Consider the following 20715-nt stretch of genomic DNA (forward strand, 5'->3'; position numbering starts at 1 on the left):
TTTCTTTTAATCTTGCTTCCTGTCATATTTATTTTTTCCCCAGAGGATATTATTAGTTTTGCTATACTTTTGGTTTGGTTTTTGACTTGGTATGGTATTTAGGCTATACCCAGCTGTACTCAGGATATCTGCACTCAGATATCACTCCTGATTCTACACTCAGATATCACTCCTGGAGGGCTCTGAGGATCTTAAGCGTGCCATGAATTAAACCCAGCTAAGCCATAATAGAGAGCAAGCACCCTATGTGCAATGCTATCACTCCAGCTCTTGTTGGTGAGTTTATAAAACTCAGTTTATCTCTCACCCTTCTCTATTCTTACACAAAGGATTTTAAAATTTTTAATAAGACACTGTGATCAATAAAGTTGTTCATAAAAATGTTGTTTCAGACAGATAGTGTTCCAACACCAATCCCACCACCAATGTCCCTTCCTCCATCAATGCTCTCTGTTCCCTCCCAGCCACCACCACCCCCCACTCTGCCCCCTTGGCAGGCATACAATAAATTTATTTTATATCAGTTGCTCCAACAAAACTTAAAAGAATGGCAAATAAAAATATCAGAAAATAAATCAATCAAAGGCCACTTGCTATATGTCTTTAACCTTTCTTAATATAGAGGACTCACAATTGGAAAGTTTCTCTGTCCTTTAAAGGAGCTCTTTTAATATTTCTTGCAAAACTGGTTTCTAGGCTCTGAATTCAAGCTTTCGTCTGTCCCTTTGGTCCTTCAAACTTGAATAATAATCTAGCTGGATAGAGTACTCTTGGTGAGGTGTTCATTTAATTGATTGATTGATTGATTGATCAATTGTGTGTGTGTGTGTGTGTGTGTGTGTGTGTGTGTGTGTGTGTGTGTGTGTGTGTGTGTACTGTTTCCCTCCATTCTCTTCTCCCATTCAAGAGTTTTGTTTGATAAAACTGCTGCACATCTTATGGATTTTCCTTTATTTGTTCTTGCTTGTTTTCATTATTCTGTCTCTATCTTCGTGTTTTGTCATGTTGAGTACAATCTGTCATGGACATTCTAGCTAAATCTATTTTCATTAGGATTCTTTAGGGACATCTTAAATCTTATTGCCTGTAATTCTTGACTTTAGGATGTTTTAAACTAAATCCTAATTAATGATTTAATTATTGTTTTTCATTACATTTGCCTTCCTGTCCTTCAGACACTCAGATTATTCTTACTATGTTCCTCTTAAACTCATCCTATAGTTTTCTGCTTTATTTCTTTTCATCAGAATTTTATTATTTTCCACCTTCTTTTGTTTCCTAGTGCTTTCCTCCTCATCTTGGAACTTCTCTGTCCTTTCTCAGTTTTTGTCATTCTGCTATTAGAGCTTCTATTGATTATTTATATCACCTACGATGTTCTTCATTTCTGTCCTTCTGTGTGTAGTAGTTTTTATTTCTACTCTCTTGCTTTCTTGTACTTTACTGACTGCCTTGCTATAGTTTTTTGAATTTATTGAACATCTTCATCATAGTGTCACTGAAGAAGATACTGCCTGAGGATTTACTGATGTTGTTTATATGTCTTCATTAATATTGTTTTCACTTCTTGAGTGTGGTGGTTTTTGCATGTTTTCGCCATTGGTTTTCCAGTGCTCTTGCTGTGCTGGGAGTGGGTCTTTATAATTAACCTCCCTTGAAGATGCTGAGGGATTAGGCTGGAGATTGCTCTATAGTCTCCTCCTGTCCTCACTAAATGACAGGAAACATATCTGATCAGCATGTAATTTGTTGAGTAGATCTGTCACAAGGCAGCATAAGTAGACTTAAATTTCAGGATCTCAGGTGTGGGCTCCTAATATGACACAGGTCAGATGTGGAGATTGCTGGGATTCACCTGGTAGGGAGGGGGGACTGCCACCAATTCTATAATTGGCCCAGTGATGTCAGCCAGAGGCAGGCCTCACCTGGGTTGGCAGAGCATCAAGCTGGTATTCTTACAGTTACCAACTAAAAGTAGTTGGTCAGGTCTAGTGAGGTGCTTTTAATTTCTATTGTCTGTAGCAAGTGCATGGTCCTCCATTTGAGGCCTCCACTCTCATCTTCTAAACCATACAGAATGTACTATTCACAGACCCCCAAGTCTGAGGATAACCAAAATCAACCCACAGGTACATGTACTCCTTCCAACTGAGTTGGAAGTTTCCTGAATTAAAAACAGCAGGTAACTAAACAATTTGCTTATGTACATTTGATTCATATTTAAAATACTTTGAAATTTTGTAAATGCACTAGTCTTCACAGGAAATAATAGTGACATTTCATTTGTTCCACAGTCAGCATTTTACTTAACTCTAATTTAGTTTATCTCGACTGGTTAATATGTGGTCAATGCCTTTTGTTTAGTAAGAGAATTTAGGGTCTTTTATGCGAGTGAATGTTTAAAGTGTGTGTTGAGCCATAAGGTTAAGCTAAATCTTCTTTATTTTAACTCAGAAATAATATAGCATTGAAGCTGCAGAGGACTGCATTTACTAAAATTCATTTCTGTCTTTTTTTTCCAGGAAATATTATGGAGAGAAGATTGGGATCTATTTTGCTTGGCTGGGCTATTACACTAAGATGCTCCTTCTCGCAGCAGTAGTAGGAGTGACTTGCTTTCTCTATGGATTTCTTAATCGAAATAACTGCACATGGAGGTAATCTCTTTATTTCTTGTTATCATGCTGAAAGATTGAGCAGACTATTTTAGTGAAAGAAGATTCATTTTTACAGAGCACTTACTGTTTTAAAGGAGATGTCGCTTTTTCTCTCAGTCTTGAGTTCTAAGCGAAATGGAAATTTTTTTCCTTAGATAACATAGCCTGGTCTTTGACTGTAATGTCATCTCTGGGAAACACTCCAATATTTTAAAACAATACTTTGTTTGAAAATGGGTAAGAAATGAAGGGAGAATTACCCTTGAACTTCTGGCCTCTAGAGAAATGCTTTACTCTGTCCTCTGTGTGTGGGCCAAGTGTAGCTTTGATTTTTTCAGGGTTTTATTTTGCAAGGCTTGGAATATTGGTGTTTTATGCTTTAGCAATGACTTCTCAATATTTATTAAGAAATATTTATTTTTAACTAAGTACACAGTACAGTACTTCTTTTGGCTGGGGTGAGTGTTGGATTTTTTTTTTTTTTAATTTCAGTGTTTGGAACATGTGATGATGTTTGTGGTCAGGATTCACTCCTGGGTTCTCAGGAGATCAATCCCAGATCAGCTGTATACCAGACAAGCATCCTACCCACTGCTCTTGCCCAGCAGTATTTTTTTAAATTATTTTTCTTGCCAACCCTCATGGGGGGGGGGGTGATGAGTAATAATTAATTAGCATGTCATTTTAGAATTCAAATGCCAGCCATCTAAAATGAGGTACCTGGTTGCCAGGACACTCTACTTTCACTCATTATTGTAAATTTTGTATTATTCCTCTGCTTTTCATATTTCAGAAAGACTATATCACTGAACCAGGCATTTCTCTTAGCCATCTATCTCTATTCAAGTCTAATATTAAAATCTTTGGGTATTAACAATGGGCTGATGGCTAAATTTTTCTAGCTAACAACTAAGCTATCATCCTGGCTCTTGATCAGGATGCTTACTTACATGGTGGTCCTAATGTGTGTGTGTGTGTGTGTGTGTGTATGTATATAAATTATCCATATTGAAAAAGAATTCAGAGTTCTTTATGTTATTTTGACTCAGGTTTCTTAACCTAAAAGACCAAAGATTGTATGTTACTACCTTTTAATCAAATTTATCTTCACATTTTTTACTGTATTTTCCATTGGCAAAAAAAGAAAAGGTATCTTAAAAAGAAGTAGGCATTGGTTGCATTTTTTTTTATAAGGACATACCATACATTTCTTTAGTACTATTCCTTTTGCACAGATTATTGTACATAAAACTGGTAGAAGGTTTGGGACATACTCCCTATTCTCAAAATTATTTGAGCATTCCTTATTTATTACATGTTTATTACATATTTAATACACATGAATTTAAATATTTTCTATTTTCTATTAGATTGATGCTTGATTAATACAAATACTAAAGTTATATTTAGATATAAGTAATAACTACCCATTTCTCTCTATAAAGTTGCTTTTAGCAGTGAGCAAAGTACTTGCCCTTACTATAGCTAAAGCAAGTTTATTCCCCAACACTGCATATGATGGTTTAAGCACAGAGCCAGGAAGTTTACTTCCATTGCTAGTTTATCAAGATAGGAATGTATATTCAACATATTCATCATTTGTAAAATCCTGTCTTTATTTCTTGACCACAAAGTGAACCCAAAAAGTACTTAAAATTCTCTTTCCTTTCCTCTTCCTGCCCCTACTGAAAATATTAACAAAAAAGTTTATGGGGAGGGAGCCGCAACGATAGCACAACAGGTAGAGTATTTTGTCTTGTACATTGCTAATCTGGATTTGATCCCCACATCCTAGCTGGTCCCCTGAGTCTGCCAGGAAAAATTTCTGAGCACAGATTTAGGAGTAACTCCTGAGTACCACTGGGTATGGTCTCACCCCCCCCCCCCAAAAAAAAAACACAATAATAACGATTAAAAAAATAAGTAGGGGGCTTTTGGGTATTTAGGGCACTGCCAGACACATCTGGCACAGCTCAGCTCAGCTTATATGGTACAAGTCTAGGAATCCAACCATACAAGACAAATAACTAAACCCCTATACTATTTCTCAATTATGTTAAAACAATTTCTCAATGAGTGGATGTTGGATCTTATAATGCTGGTAGAAAAGATGTCTTATTCATTAAAATTTTTATTTATTTTTTTTTGGTTTCTGGGGCCACACCCATTTGATGCTCAGGGGTTACTCCTGGCTAAGCACTCAGAAATTGCCCCTGGTTTGGGGGGACCATACGGGACGCCGGGGGATCGAATCGCAGTCCTTTCTTGGCTAGCGCTTGCAAGGCAGACACCTTACCTCTAGCACCACCTCACCGGCCCCTAAAATTTTTAATTTTACTTTGTTTTTCTCTTTTCTTTAGCAAAGAAGTTTGTGACCCTGATATTGGGGGCAAGATAATAATGTGTCCACAGTGTGATGTACTTTGTCCATATTGGAAACTCAATATTACTTGTGAATCTTCAAAGGTAAATTTTTTTTTTTATTTTAAATATATGTAACCAATGAAAGTTTGGTTTATTTCCTTGTTTCTTTGCTTTGGGCCATACCCAGTGATGTTTAAGGATTATTTCTGGCTCTGAACTGAGGAATTACTTCATTACTTATGGCGATGCCTAGGGGTCTATATGGGATATCTGGGATCGATCCTAGGTCCTCCATGTGCAAGGCAACTGCTCTATCTGCTGCTCCAGCCCTAATCAAAGATTTTTTTTGGGGGGGTTCACACCTGATGACACTCAGGGGTTACTCATGGCTATGTGCTTAGAAATTGCTCCTGGGTTGGGGGACCATATGGGACCCCCCAGGGGATCAAACCTTGGTCCATTCTGGGTTGGCCTCATGCAAGGCAAAACGCTCTACCCCTGTGCCATCACTCCTTCCTCAAATCAAATATTTTTATTTCTTCAGATAATTTTAGTTCGACATAAGAATTATTCCACCCCCATCACAGGAATATTGAAAGAGGTAGAATTCTTATACTTATCCATCTTTTACTTATTGATTTTTGTGTAGGTGTGAAGGAAGTTCTAAATGATGCTCTAAAGGTGTTCATCAATACTATTTCTTTATTTTATTATTTTTAAAAATTGTTTTATTCAAACAGTGGTTTATAAAGTTGTTCATAATACTGTTGTTTCTTTTCATAGTTACAAAGTAGTTTATGATTGAGTTTCAGTCATATAATGTATAACACTGTTCACCAGTGCACATTTCCCACCACCAATGTCCCCATTTCCTTTCCACCCTTCTATTGCCATCTCCCCTGCCTACATCTATGGCAGGCATTTTCTTCTCTCTCTCTCTCTCTCTCTCCTTTTTCTTTAAGATACTGTGGTTTGCAATATTGTTACTGAAGGAGTATCGTATCTCCTTTTAGCACACAGCCCTTGTCCAGAGCAATCATTTTCAACTACCACCGTCATAGTGGACTCTTCTCTGCTCTTTCTGCACACTTGCTCTTTGTGGCAAGCTTCCTATCATGGAGTGTTCCTCCTGGCCCTCATCTCTATTGTCTTTAAGCATTATTTCTACTATCTATCTATCTATCTATCTATCTATCTATCTATCTATCTATCTATCTATCCTCACAAATAAGAGTGCAACCATTCTATGTTCTCCCTCTGACTAATTTAGCTCAGCATAATATTCTCCACATCTATCCATATATAAACAAATTTCATGACTTCATTTTTCCTAACAGCTGAGTAGCATTCCATTGTGTAGATATCCACAGTTTCTTTATCCATTTATCTGTTCTTGATGCTTAGGTTTTTCCCTACTATTCTTGACCAACTACCACTGGTCGGCAACCTGCAGCTCGCGAGCCACACGTGGCTCTTTACACTTTTAATTTGGATCTTCTGTGTGCCGGGCAGCTGTCCAGGAGTCAGGACTCTGCTCCTAGCCTCTGCCAGTGCAAGCCCTGTGGCTCTCAAAATAAATTTCAATCGTGGTTTTGGCGAGATTTGGCTCAGTTGAAAAAAAAAAAAAAGGTTGCCGACCACTGATTACTAGGCTATAGTTTTTGAGGATTCAGGTCTGAGCACCCCTGGTGCTAGGGATTACTCAATTCACATAGTAATGCTCTGGGACCTTCAGGTCTATATCTCATGATGCTCAAGAGCCCTTCAGGGTTACATCCAACAGCTTTTTGAACAGTGTGGCACCTTAGATTCAACCAGGGTATGCAACGTATGGGCCTTAATCATCGTGATATTCCTTTGAATTCCTTTTTGTTTGTTATGCTTTTGTTTTTGTTTCAGGATCATAACTAGTGGTGCTCAGTAATTACTCCTGGCACACTACACTCGGGAATTTTTTCTGGCAGTGCTCAGGGAAGGGTATGGAATGCCAGGGATTAAATCCGGCTCAGCCACATTCAAGAAAAATGCCCAAATTCCTGTTCTATCACTCTAGCCCTGAATTCTTCTTTTTAAAGTAATATGCGGGAGGGTCAGTGAGGAATGATAGAATTCTTGCCAAGTATTTTCTATAATCAGAGCAGAAATCTCAAATAAGGCTTGTACCATAACTACTATTTAATAGACTTATTATTTTTAAAAACTTTTTGTTTGGAAGTTCAACCAGTAGTGTTGAGGGGTTATTACTTCCAGCTCAGTGTGCAAGAGCTATGCTCCAGGATCACTTTCAGTAGTACCTGTGGGACCAGGAAGGGCTGGGAATAAAATCTGGCTCCTACATGCAAAGCATCTACTCTCATTTTTAAAGTTGTCTCTTTACTCCTTCAATGCTTTTCTTAAATCAAGTCTGAAATTTGTACTTCTGCTATTCCCTACTTTTTTGTCTGCATTTGTTTGGGGGCCACACTGCAATGCTTTGAGGTTACACCTGTGTCTGAGCTCAGGTATCACCTCTGGCAGGGTCAGGGGACCATGTGGGATACCAAGATCAAATTTAGGCTGCAAGGAGCCGGTGAGGTGGCACTAGAGGTAAGGTGTCTGCCTTGCAAGCACTAGCCAAGGAAGGACCGTGGTTCTATCTCCCGGCATCCCATATGGTCCCCCCAAGCCAGGGGCAATTTCTGAGCACTAAGCCAGGAGTAACCCCTCAGCATCAAATAGGTGTGACCCCAAAAAACAAACAAAAATTTAGGCTGCAACATAGAAGATCATTCACTACCTGTTGTGAACCGGCCTCCATTCCCGCTTTCAAAATATTCTGAGCTGCACTAGGATTGTTGAAGACCCTCCTTTCAGATTAAGACTATTAATAAATATCATAGAATAAATATCATAGAATAAATATCATAGAATAAATATCATATGTATAAATCATAACAGCTACTCGCTTTCTTTCAACATGGGAATTTTAGACCAAGCATTTGAGACTAGAGGCAGCTTAGTGAAAGTCATTCCAGAATCTCTAGATAAGTGGGCACCAGAGAGATAGTTCAGTGGGATATGGTGCTTGTTTCCTACAAAGTCAACACTAGTTCTATCCTAAGAATGATAGATGGTCCCCTGAGTGCCACTAAATGTGATCTCTGTGCACAGCTAAGTTTGACCCAACTCCATCCTTCAAAAAATAGCATGGTCAGTTTGCATCAGAGAGTCATTAAACTTTGACATACTGTGATTCCTTATAATCATTTCTCTATCCCTATTCTGCTTGAAAGTTTAGCAGACAATATTAGTTTAAATTATTGTGATCTAATCAGTGTCAATTTTACTTTGAGTACATTGCTATTACAGTAATGCCTCCATATATTTTATCCTGTGCCAGCTTTTGTACTAAACGTTTCTTTTTAAAAAACATTCTAGTCGTACAATGTACCAACACCCATCTTTTCACAAAATAATCACATGAGATAATAAAAAGTATTATCTTTATTTTACAAATAAAAATACAGATGATCTGAGCAAATAAGTCATTTATTCAGTCACCTTATAGCAACTGACAAAGCCAAAAATTGATAAAAAAAAAATCTGTATTTCTTGCCATTACTGTGTTTTTTCACAGCAAGAATAGTAACAGACATTCTCAAATTGAGCTCTATGTTTATAAAAGATTTTCCATCACTTAATTAAGATTTATTGGAACAGGGAGTTTTCCACATGATTTTATTAATTAAAATAGATCTATTGATGCCTACCCCCAAACCAACACAGTTTCTAGCTAATTATTCGTGTAGATCACACAAAAGACTTGAGACTAACTTAGAGACTGCCTTCCAGTAAAGCTTATTCTTAAAGTCCCTGATTTATGTGGATTTCTGGCATTGAAGTGAAGGTGATGTGCATATTAGAAAGATAGCACAAGGGTTAAAGTGTTTGCCTTAGATGGACCAGTTCAATTCCTGACACCACATATTGTCCCCTCACACCTAGAGGAGTGGTCCCCGAGCACTGCTGGGTATTGAAAGAAAAGAAGAAAATTGTTCTTCACAAACTACAATTGGAAATCTCTACTTTTCTTAAGAAATTTTCTCTGTCACCTCCCATTGCTTCTCTCATTTCTTCTTCCTCTAGCCTATCTTTAAGGACAAGGCTTTCAAAACTTTTTCTGTCGACATGTTTTTCATTATTTTAGAGAGATAAACCTTTCATTCTGTGTAAGTTTCCTAAAGAATCTCATGACTTTTGTCAGACTCTTTGCTGAAGAAGGAAACTTAAAAATAATGAGTAAAAGAAGTAAATAGCAAGATGTTGAAAAAGAGTAACTTTTTATGTTATCTATTCATTAATTTCTTCATTTATATGTATATGTTCATTTATGCATATATGTGTAAAAAATTAACTATCACTAAATGACATGTAAGCAAAAAGAATTAACAAGCTATAAATAAAATATTATCATAGGAATAAGCAAGTCTAATTTATAATTGAACATTTAATAATGCTTTTGGGAAACTGGAGTGGGTAGAGTGGGTGGAGGGCTTGCATTGCATATGGCGATCCCCAGCATCTCATAAGGTCCTCTGAACACCACCTGTCATATATTCTGTAGTGCAAAGATAGAAATACCCCCTGAGCACCACTGGATATATCCCAAACACAAATAATAAACAAAAAAAACAAAAATAATGTATTTTAGCATGACAACTGGAAAACATGGTAAAATAATAAATAAAAGCTTTTTTTAATTTTAAAATCAGTAAGTTAATTTGATTCATTAGCAGGATTATTTCTAGATTCTGATTGGTTCTGCTGCTCAAAAACATCAAGTTTGCATTCACATCTCTTTTCTTTACTGTTCCTTATGACTAAAGTGGAGTACAACTGACCTTCCCCCTCCATGCTATGCTCCATGAAAGCTATCTTACCAAGAAAGCTCTTTGCTGACTGTCTCCTCTACTTCCTGCTCCATGTCACTCAGGGAGCACACAAGCAGAAATGCCAGCATCCAATTTGTTTGTATGTTTGTTTATTGACACATAATTTCACAAATATGGCAAAAATGGTCACTTCATTTTAGCCGTCTAATTCCCTGTAGAGGGGAACAAGAAACATCCCTTGTCTTGAACAAGCATCTCAATTGATTTTGGCATTAGCAGTAAACAGGATTTTTTTTTTTTTTTGGTTTTTGGGCCACACCTGGCGGTGCTCAGGGGTTACTCCTGGCTGTCTGCTCAGAAATAGCTCCTGGCAGGCACGGGGGACCATGTGGGACACCGGGATTCGAACCAACCACCTTTGGTCCTGGATCAGCTGCTTGCAAGGCAAACTCCGCTGTGCTATCTCTCCGGGCCCAGTAAACAGGATTTTTTTTGATGTATCTTTTTTTAACTGTCTGCACTGATTAATATTCTTCCACTGACTTATGCTTAGTATAATAGAATGAAGAGTTTAATATATGTAGAATCTTTTCTTTGTGGGTGAGTGAAATGGGCAATTGGGAAGCACAGTTTTCTTTTACTTTCTATACCTATAGCTTTACTTTTCATAAGATTTGTTGAAAATGTGATGTTTCATGTGCTTGCAACTTGGTTTTATTAGATTTCTACATTTTTGCTTTGTTTTGAGGGTCATACACAATAGTACTCAAGGCTTACTCCTGGCTCTATGCTCAATCATCACTCCTGGTAGATTCAAGGGGCCATATGGGTTACCAGTTCAAACCCAGATCAGCCTTGTGCATGGCAAACATCCTATCCCCTAAACTATCATTCTGTTCCAGGTTTTTTACAATTTTTAATGGAAATGAAAAAATGCTCATTAATAAAAATAACTTAATGAAATGAAATAAAAAGTAATTTAACTTAATGGTAACTTAATGAAAGATTTTCTAGGAATTCAGAGTGAAATCAGTTTTTTAAATATATTATTCAAAAGATGATTAAAAAGATGAAACTTAGCAGAACTGAATAGAGTCTTCTTTACTCAGTTTGGTTATTCATTCATCCACGATCATTTTATTTTTTAAAAAAAATTAACACAAGTACCCAAAGTGCTCAGAACTAGCTCTATGCTCAGTCATGACTCCTAAAGGTGCTCGGAGAACTGAACTAGGGTCATCCACCTGCTAGGCATGCACCCTAACCTCTGTGCTATCTTCATTCCCAAGGCAGAGTCATTGTAGATAAACCTCGGCTTCTCTCTACAAGAGTTAACAGTAATCCAGGGACTTCTCTCCCCAGGATAGAATTCTCAGCACTACACTGCTACCTCAGATTCAGTATCATAACTCATAAAGAGAGATGCTTGTTTACAAGTTAATAGAGGTTTTAAACAGTGAAATTTTAGCAGATATTGCTTTTTCTTTCTCTTATACTATGGGAATATTCCTTTAGAAAATGTTCTCTGATAAATACAACAAACATTCTTGATTCCCAAAGAATGAGAAATTTTATCTCTCAGTGGAAAGGATGTGATTATTAAACTAGGTATCAGCTTTTAAAAGAAATTCAGAATGTTAGAACCAGAGTGATAGCACAGTCAGTAGAGCATTTTCCTTGCACACAGCTGACCTAGTTTTGATTCCTGAGTTCCTAAAGATCCCTAAGGCCTGCCAGAAATTATTCCTGAGTGCAGAACCAGGAGTAACCCCTGAGTGTTGCCGAATGTGGGCAAAACAAAACAAAACAAAGAATTAGTTGTAAAATTAGGGCTGGAGTGTTAGTACAGTGGTAGGGCATTTGCCTTGCATGTGGCTGACCCATGACAGACCTGGATTTGATCCCCGGCATCTCATATGGTCCCTTAACCTAAGACTTCTGAGCGCATAGCCAGTAGTAATCCCTGAGTGTCAACGGGTTTGGCCCAAAAACAAACAAACAAACAAAAAGATGTAAAATAAAGAATTGCATATTTCTTCTACCAAGTGAAATACAGGATTTATTTATATGCTATGATTGTGTTTTTCAGAAATTGTGCATCTTTGACAGTTTTGGAACTCTAGTCTTTGCTGTATTTATGGGGGTATGGGGTAAGTTATTTCCTTTTGTTTCAGTTTGTTTTTTACCTTGCTTAAATACTTTATGATCATACAAGTATCCAATTTAGTAGCATTACATAGTTTTGTATAAGCATCTAAATAACTGTACAACTTTGTAAATAACTTTATAACTGTAGATTGCTTAAGCTTTGGCTCTGTTAGATCTATATAATTTTAAAGCCATTGTATCAATTAGTTTTTACTGCATAGTAAACTACCTCCAGCTCATTTTCCTCCTTGTGGCCTCTCATCCCCATCTCATTAGCCATTAGGCTAAGCCACGGTCCTTCCCATGGTAGTCTTAGGTAGAATTCTAAGGGAAACCAAGAGAGGGTAAGTCTCCATACAAGGTGGAAGGTTGGCTGGAATATTTGCTCTTGTTTTTATTGCAACAGGTCTACTTGTCAAAGACTACTATGGCAACTTCTGTTGATCAGGTGCAGAGGGCACTTGATACCCAAAATTGAACTCAATGGGGCCAGAGCAATAGTGCTGCGTAGGGAATTTGCCTTGTGTGTGGCTGTTACAGGACGGACCGTAGTTCCATCCCCATGCATCCCAAATGGTCCCCCAAGCCAGGAGCAATTTCTGAGCGCATAGCCAAGAGTAACCCCTGAGCATTGCCAAAAGTGACCCAATAAGCAAAGAAAAAGAAATTGAGTTCAAGTCCTTTTACTAACAACACATATTTCTTGGGCATTTTTACATACATAGTAATGAGGATTGTAAAAGCTATGTAGACCTTTAATACTCTGAAAGTTCAGGATTAGGTAAACTACAACATTTCTATTTTATGTTCAAACTCAAGAAAGGGAAAGGCTATTCATTGTTATTCCTTTTATATATTGCCTTTTAAAAGTTTATTTTCCTAAATAATTTTCTATTTATACTGTTGGTAGACACCTAGTAAACAAAAGACTATTACACTCCCAATTTAGGAATGAGAAAAATTTTATGCATGGAAATTTGGAAAATTATTTAAAATCCCACAGATAGAAAGTTACAAGCATAGAAAAAGTTGTATGAAAAATTTGGCCATTATCAATGTTTACATTAATGTCCAAATGCAGCATATGTTCATGAATTTATAACATACTTTCAACAAATACAGAATTTGTGGTGGGGGGGTTGTGTTAAACCAGGTGACACTCAGAGGTTACTCCTGGCTGCGCACTCAGAAATCGCTCCTGGCTTTGAGGGACCACATGGGATGCCTGGGATGGGACACCAGGGATTGAACCCAGGTCCGTCCTGGGTCAACCATGTGCAAGGCAAACGCCCTACCTCTATAATATCGATGCCACCCCAGAAATATTTCTTTTGATTGCTACTGTTGCAGCGCTTTATCTTGGACTTTGAACACTAGGAAATGTTGGTTCCATGATCTTGTTCCTATCTCATTTGACATAGGTACAAACACTTTGTAGCAGAAAGCATACACCTTACTTTCACAGTCCTAGGAGATAAGTACTGGCTCATTTCATTTCTGCCTGCTTATGCATGCCAAGTGCAGCAGGACTTTATAATGTCTTTCTCCATAATTTTATTTCAAAATAGATATATTTAAAGATATAAATGCATAAAAGTAAACTGCTTTTTTAAAGGGAAATGAGGGAGGGTGGACTCTTAGTGGTCCTCAGGCTTCCCCCCTTCCTCCGTACTTCAGGGGGGAGGTGTATGGGGAGGAGGGCGGGCAGACATCTGGCTTCCGATTTCCTCTTTGATTCTGGAGACCAGCGCTTGCCAGGTATAGGGTTTTTCTCCCCTGGACTTCAGGCCTTCCCTGGGTGCCAGTCTAGGTGGACTTTATAGGGGTCAACAGGCTTTCCCCCTACCTCTCCCTACACTAATGGGAATGCGCTCTGGGAGGAGGGCGGGCCGTTCTAGCACTGGTTTATTTTGGGACAGTCACTGGAAATTTTTTCTCCTTATTTTCATATTGTTAGTATTGTATGCATATATTTTGTATATCCATGGTATCCATCTTGTATTGTGACCTTGATACTGCCCTACAAAGCTCATTTCTAATCTTTTACTGCCTCAGTCCCAACCATTATTTCTCCTCATTTACCCATGTAGGTGCAGCTAATGACATGAAGCTCACCACATAGAGTGATAAGTGCAGTTAGAGAAATAACTACACTGAAAACTATCATAACAATGTGAATGAATGAGGAAAAAAGAAAGCCTGTCTCGAGTACAGGTGTGGGTGGGGTGGGGAGTAGGTAGATCCGGGAAATTGGTGGTGGGAATCCTGCACTGGTGAAGGGGGGTGTTCTTTACATGACTTTAATCATACAACTACAATTATATTTGTAATCACGGTGTTTAAATAAAGATAATTAAAAAATAGAAAATAAAGGGAAATGAAAGGTAACTGAAAAGGAAGAATTTGAGGATTTTCTCAGTAAAAAATTTAAACACATTTGCATTTATTTCTAATATTTACATTAAATTTTTTAATTGTATGGATTACTAAAGCATAAAAAAGATATCAAGTATAGTTTTCGAGAGCTCTTCCAGTGGACTGGGCTCACATAATGGCTGTATAGAATTTTAATCTCTTCCCTACTCCCCTAGTCCTTTGCATTTATTTTGAAAGATTATCTGACTCAAACTTGCAGGCAGTTGGAGGTAAGAGTGTATGTCTGGTGACTCATTTGATCGACTTTGAATTCCACTCAGCAATCAAGGGCTACAGCTGCCCTCACCTCACCAATAAACGGTCAGACTCTCAATTGTTTACTCTACATTTCAGTTTATTCATGCCAGTAGACTGATGTAACAGTGATATGAAATGGACAATTCTGCATAGAGATTAATTGAGATCAAAAGACCCTGGATAGATAATTCAATTCTCGGGATTATAATCTTTCAGTTTCTGGAGTGATTCCCCACAGATTAGATTCCACTAGTATTTATTCAGTGCCTGCTCTGTGCTAGTATTTAAATCGAATACAAAGTAAAATCTCCTCCACCACCATGAAGGTGACATTCCAGAGAGGGCATGGTTAAATAATAAACATGGATGCATAAGTAGGTCAGGATCATGTGTGATTGTTTTGGAGTATAGAAGTTGAGGGAAGTATGGGTAATGAGTGTGCACCTCCATGGGAATTACTTCTAAATTATGGAGAGAAAGGCAAGAGTTGAAAAAATTTAGTGATAGAGAATATCTATAGAACTTCCAGAGAATTCTTAGACAGGATCAAAAGTAGTTTGAACAGGGGGTTATTTAGGAGTATTGTTCAAGAAGGGTTGACCAGAAATCCAAAGAAATCAAATGCAAATCTCCCAATAGGGTTATATATGGGAGTATATGCCTCTAGAGATCAGGTGAGGTGGCACTAATTATTTACAACCTGGACTACAAATCTTTACCTCATGCCTTCCAGATTTTCATTCTATTGATACTCAATGTATTTCTTCCATAGGCAAAGACAAGAGTATGAATGTCTAGTCCATTGCCAGTGAAAGGTATCACTCACTCGAGTGATGCCTTGCCTTCACTATAGTCTTAGCTAGGTGAAATAGTGGGAATAATTGTGCTAATGAAGTGTAGGAACCCATATGTCCAAGGGGTCTTTTTTGAAGATTCTGGGAAGGGAGTACAAATGGTCTCCTCTATAAACAGTGAATCTGGGAAGGAGATGTATAGGAACACCAAAGAGGGAGGAACTTCCCATGAACTGCTATCAGTGATCTGATAGATAAGTCAGCTACATTTATCTCACATGTTAACTTGAAGGGTTTGGAACATTTGGGTGATCTGAGAATGTCAGTGAGTAAATCCAGTTATAGCCACTGATCCTCTGAGTCCAGGAATAGCATGCTTGGCTTCTCAGATAGTAAAAACTTGGACTCTGGTTCCAAAAAAAATGCCAGAGGCTGATTGCTTATTGCTGTACTAGAATTCTGAACAAATATTTTATCCTTTCTGTGCCTCTGTTTCTTTACATCTAATATGGGATTAAGAGCAGCTACCTCAGATATCATGAGGGTTTTACAGATATAATGTCATGTAGATCACAACAGCTTTACAAGGAAGTTCTTTTTTTTTTTTTTCTTTTTCCTGAGGGAGGAAATAGGACCTAGAAAGTTGAAATACTAACCAGCAGTTACAAATCTAATGCTAATTAAAACCATGATTTCACAAAACAACAGTGAGATAGCATCTCACACCACTGGCACACATTACAAAGAATAAAAGCAACCAGTGCTGGTGCGAATGTAGAAAGAAAGGGACTCTCATACACTGCTGGTAAAAATGGAGACTTGTGCAGCCTTTTTGGAAAACAACATGAATATTATAAAAAATATTATAAATTGAGCTTACATATGTCCCAGCAATACCACTCCTAAGGATATGACCTAGTAACCCAAAAACACTATGCAGAAAAGCCCTCTGTATTACTATGTTCATCACAGCACTATTTACAATAGCCAGGATCTGGAAACAATCCAAGTGCTGGAGAACCAATGAGTGAGTAAAAAAGCAGTGGTTCATCTACACAGTGGATTACTACTCAGCTGTTAGGAAAACTGAAGTCATGAAATTTGCTTATATGTGAATGGATATGGAGAGTGTTATGCTTAGTGAAATGATCACTGACTTGTGGAATATAAGGTTAATAAAATACAGTATGGGGCTGGAGTGGTAGTGCAGCAGTAGGGCATTTGCCTTGCATGCAACTGACCTAGGATGGACCATGGTTCCATTCCCCAGCGTCCCATATGGTCCCCTAAGCCAGGAGCGATTTCTGAGCACATAGCCAGTAGTAACCCCTCAGCATCACTAGGTGTGGCCCCAAAACCAAAAAAAAGTAAAATAAAATACAGTATGGTCAGAGACCATAGAGAGAAGAACCAGGAGTATCATTCATTGGCAAGAAGCTTGCCACATTGCAGTTAGGTTAGAGAAAGGTCCACTATGACAGTGATAGTTGGAACTGATCACTCTGGAAAAGAACTGTGTACTGGAAGGGGATAGAGTGGTATTTATAGTACCTCTTCATTAATAGTAGTGCAAACCACCGTGTCAAAAGAGGAAAGAAATTTAAAAAAAAAAAAGAGGAAAGAAAATGAGAGAAAAGTAAAACTTATTTCTTGAGGCAGGTGGGAGTAGAGTAATGGAAGGGAAGCTAGGGACATTGGTGAAGGGTGGTGTACAATCTATAACTGAACGTCAGTGAATAACTTTGTCTCCACAATGCTTAAATACTTATAATAAAATTAAGCATCGTTCATTTTTAAATAATTACCAATATTTACTCAATAAATAATTCTTTCTCAAAATGTATAGGCTCAACCAAGATTTCCCCCTTATATCAGGCTGCCATCTACTGCAGGGTCTGACAACTGCAGGCCATGTTCTTACACCAGTGATATTTCACCCTGATTGCTTCTAGAGACTATAAGAATATTAAATAATGACTAAGTCTCACTCAAACCATTAATCCAGAATCTCAAGAGCTGGTGCCTAGGCTCAGTGTTCAAAAAGCTCTTGGGTACTTCTCACTTGTAGCCAAGATGAGGACTACACCTCATTCCCTGAGTTTATAGTCTAATTAACATTTAAAGCAATAAAAATTCCCAGTTCTGTCCCAATCTTTCTCTGATTTTCAAGCTATACCTGCCCACAGATACCTGATAAAAATGAACCATATTATCTCTCAGATTTGCTTTTTTTGCGATTCTTTTTTTTATATATTTTATTTAAACACTTTGATTACATACATGATTGTGTTTGGGTTTCAGTCATGTAAAGAACACCACCATCACCAGTGCAACATTCCCATCACCAATGTCCTAAATCTCCCTCCTCCCCACCCAACCCCTGACTGTACTCTAGACAGGCTTTCTATTTCCCTCATACATTCTCATTGTTAGGATAGTTCACAATGTAGTTATTTCTCTGACTAAACTCATCCCTGTTTGTGGTGAGCTTCATGAGGTGAGCTGTAACTTCCAGCCCTTCTCTCTTTTGCGTCTGAAAATTATTATTGCAAGAATGTCTTTCATTTTTCTTAAAACCCATAGATGAGTGAGACCATTCTGTGTGTGTGTGTCTCTCTCTCTGACTTATTTCACTCAGCATAATAGATTCCTTTGAGATAAAGAATATGGGAGGAATTACTTTCCCCAACTTTAAACTTTACTACAAAGCAATAGTTATCAAAACAGATTGGTATTGGAATAGAGACAGACCCTCAGATCAGTGGAATAGGCTTGAATATCAGAGAATGTTCCCCAGACATACAATCACCTAATTTTTGATAAAGGAGCAAGAAATCCTTAAATGGAGCAAAGAAAGGCTCTTCAGCAAGTGGTGTTGGCACAACTGGCTAGCCACTTGCAAAAAATTGAACTTAGACTCCCCAGTTAACATCATGTACAAAGGTAAAATCAAAATGGATGAAAGACCTCGATATCAGACTTGAAACCATAAGATATATAGAACAACATGTAGGCAAAACACTCCAGGACATTGAGACTACAGGCATCTAAAGGAGGAAACTGCACTCTCCAAGCAAATGAAAGCAGAGATTAACAGATGGGAATATATAAAGCTGAGAAGCTTCTGCACCTCAAAGGAAATAGTGCCCAGGATACAAGAGCCACCCGCTGAGTGGGAGAAACTATTCACCCAATACCCATCAGATAAGGGGCTAATCTCCAAAATATACAAGGCATTGACAGAAATTTACAAGAAAAAAAAATCTAATCCCATCAAAAAATGGGGAGAAGAAATGGACAGACACTTTGACAAAGAAGAAATACAAATGGCCAAAAGACACATGAAAAAAATGCTCCACATCACTAATCATCAGGGAGATGCAAATCAAAACAACTATGAGGTACCACCTTACACCACAGAGATTGGTACACATCACAAAGAATGAGAACAAGCAGTGTTGGCGGGGATGTGGAGAGAAAGGAACTCTTCTTGCTATTCTTAATTTAGAAAATGGTACTAGAAAATATCTAGTACAATTTGATATTGGAGTCCTGGCTCAAACGAGAAATTAGTCCTGCATCCCTGATTTCCTCTTGGCTGAAGAGGTCTTATTTTATGCTTTTCATGGATTACCTTGCCTCTAACCTCTCCTGGGAAGAGTAAATGTTTTCTCAAAGTCAAAGTGAAATTCTTTGCATGGTGAATGAACCTTTTATGGTGGTCGCTGTGATCTCTTCACCTGACTGCCCCTTTTTATTTTTTATCACACCTGCTGCTCACTGCCAGACTCTGCCTTTCCCAGAATATACCTGACCTCTTTAGGCCTTCTCCATTACTCCTCCTTCTCTCTGGGAAAAATGGCCTGAAGGTTTTACCTCCACCTGCTCAAATGTCATTTGAAACCACAGAGATGCCCCCCCCACTGGAAAAATCTTTCATCTTGATTTACATGTTTTATTCTGTGAGCTCAGAAAAATTTATGCTCACTATTGTCACAATTCTTTGATCATCAGCTATAAATACCTCTTAAGAATAAATTTCACTCACCCAAGAACTCCTTGAAATAAAATTGACTTTCTATTTTTAAATTCTATACGTAGTAGAGAGTAGGAAAAAATAAGGGGGGGGGGGTCTAGTAATATAGTTCACTGTTACCTCACCATACCCATACATACACACATATATATATAGACATATAAATAAATATATCACAATTCCAGAATTTCTTTACAGGAAAAAATTAGTTGCAGTCCAATTAGAAAAATATCCTACAGAATTTACTCTGAGCTGTACTCTCAGTTAACATCTAATGTTTCTATTTCCTTTTTGGAGTCTTGAAAAGTAATAAGCATATCTAAAATTATTTTATTCAAGATTAAAAATAATTTTTCTTTATTTAAGTATATTACTATTTTAATCTGGGGTGGCTTACTTGATGGTAAACAGATATTTGGGGTCTGCTAAATCATCTCTAGTCATCAAGCTCTTAGGAAGGAAGAAAGGGATGTAGGAAAAAGCTACAGGGATGTAGGGAAGAAGGTATGTAGGGAAAATAAAGGGCATAGGAAAAAAGGACTAAAAATGGACCAAAATTGCTTTTGAATTATAATATTATATATTTATAATATTTTATAATAATTATAATATTCATTTACAGATCTTTTAGTTCTTGGCAATAAGTGAAAGGCGCAGTTAGTTTAGCATCAGACATATTCACCTGCTTGTGACTTTATTACCTTTCTGATAGACTTTAGGTTATTTTTACAATTTGAATAAGTTAACTTCTTCAATAAAATCTATGAACTCTTTTCCCTTTTTAATAATATTAGTACAACCTTTCAACTAGACTCTGAGTATATGCCAAAGTATAAGGGATTTTACAACATGGTTTAATATATATTTCAAAAACATACGTCATCGTTGAAGATATCCATGATCCTCTCTGTCTCTCTCTCTCTGTGTTAGTTACCTTGTTTTTGGAGTTTTGGAAGCGACGCCAGGCAGAACTCGAGTATGAATGGGACACTGTTGAGTTACAGCAAGAAGAACAACCCCGGCCAGAATACGAGGCTCAATGTACTCACGTGGTAATAAATGAGATCACTCAGGTAAAAAGAATGATAATTAGATGCATTTGTCTGGGTGTGTTCTGGGAAAATGATTTTGCTTGTGTTTGTATGTGTGTGTTTTGTTGCTCCAATGACTTC

At 37.6% G+C, this 20715-nt stretch overlaps 1 protein-coding gene across 1 annotated transcript in view; it reads left to right on the forward strand.

Annotated features, from left to right (window-relative positions):
* ANO6 (anoctamin 6) overlaps positions 1-20715 on the forward strand; it is a 194223-nt gene that overhangs the window by 140954 nt on the left and 32554 nt on the right. Inside the window, 4 exon segments of the mRNA XM_049783882.1 lie at positions 2523-2657; positions 5018-5123; positions 11982-12042; positions 20474-20616. Coding sequence (XP_049639839.1) covers positions 2523-2657; positions 5018-5123; positions 11982-12042; positions 20474-20616 — 445 coding nt within the window.

This window comes from Suncus etruscus, chromosome 11, assembly GCF_024139225.1.
Source record: "Suncus etruscus isolate mSunEtr1 chromosome 11, mSunEtr1.pri.cur, whole genome shotgun sequence".
Classification (NCBI taxonomy): Eukaryota; Metazoa; Chordata; class Mammalia; order Eulipotyphla; family Soricidae; genus Suncus; species Suncus etruscus.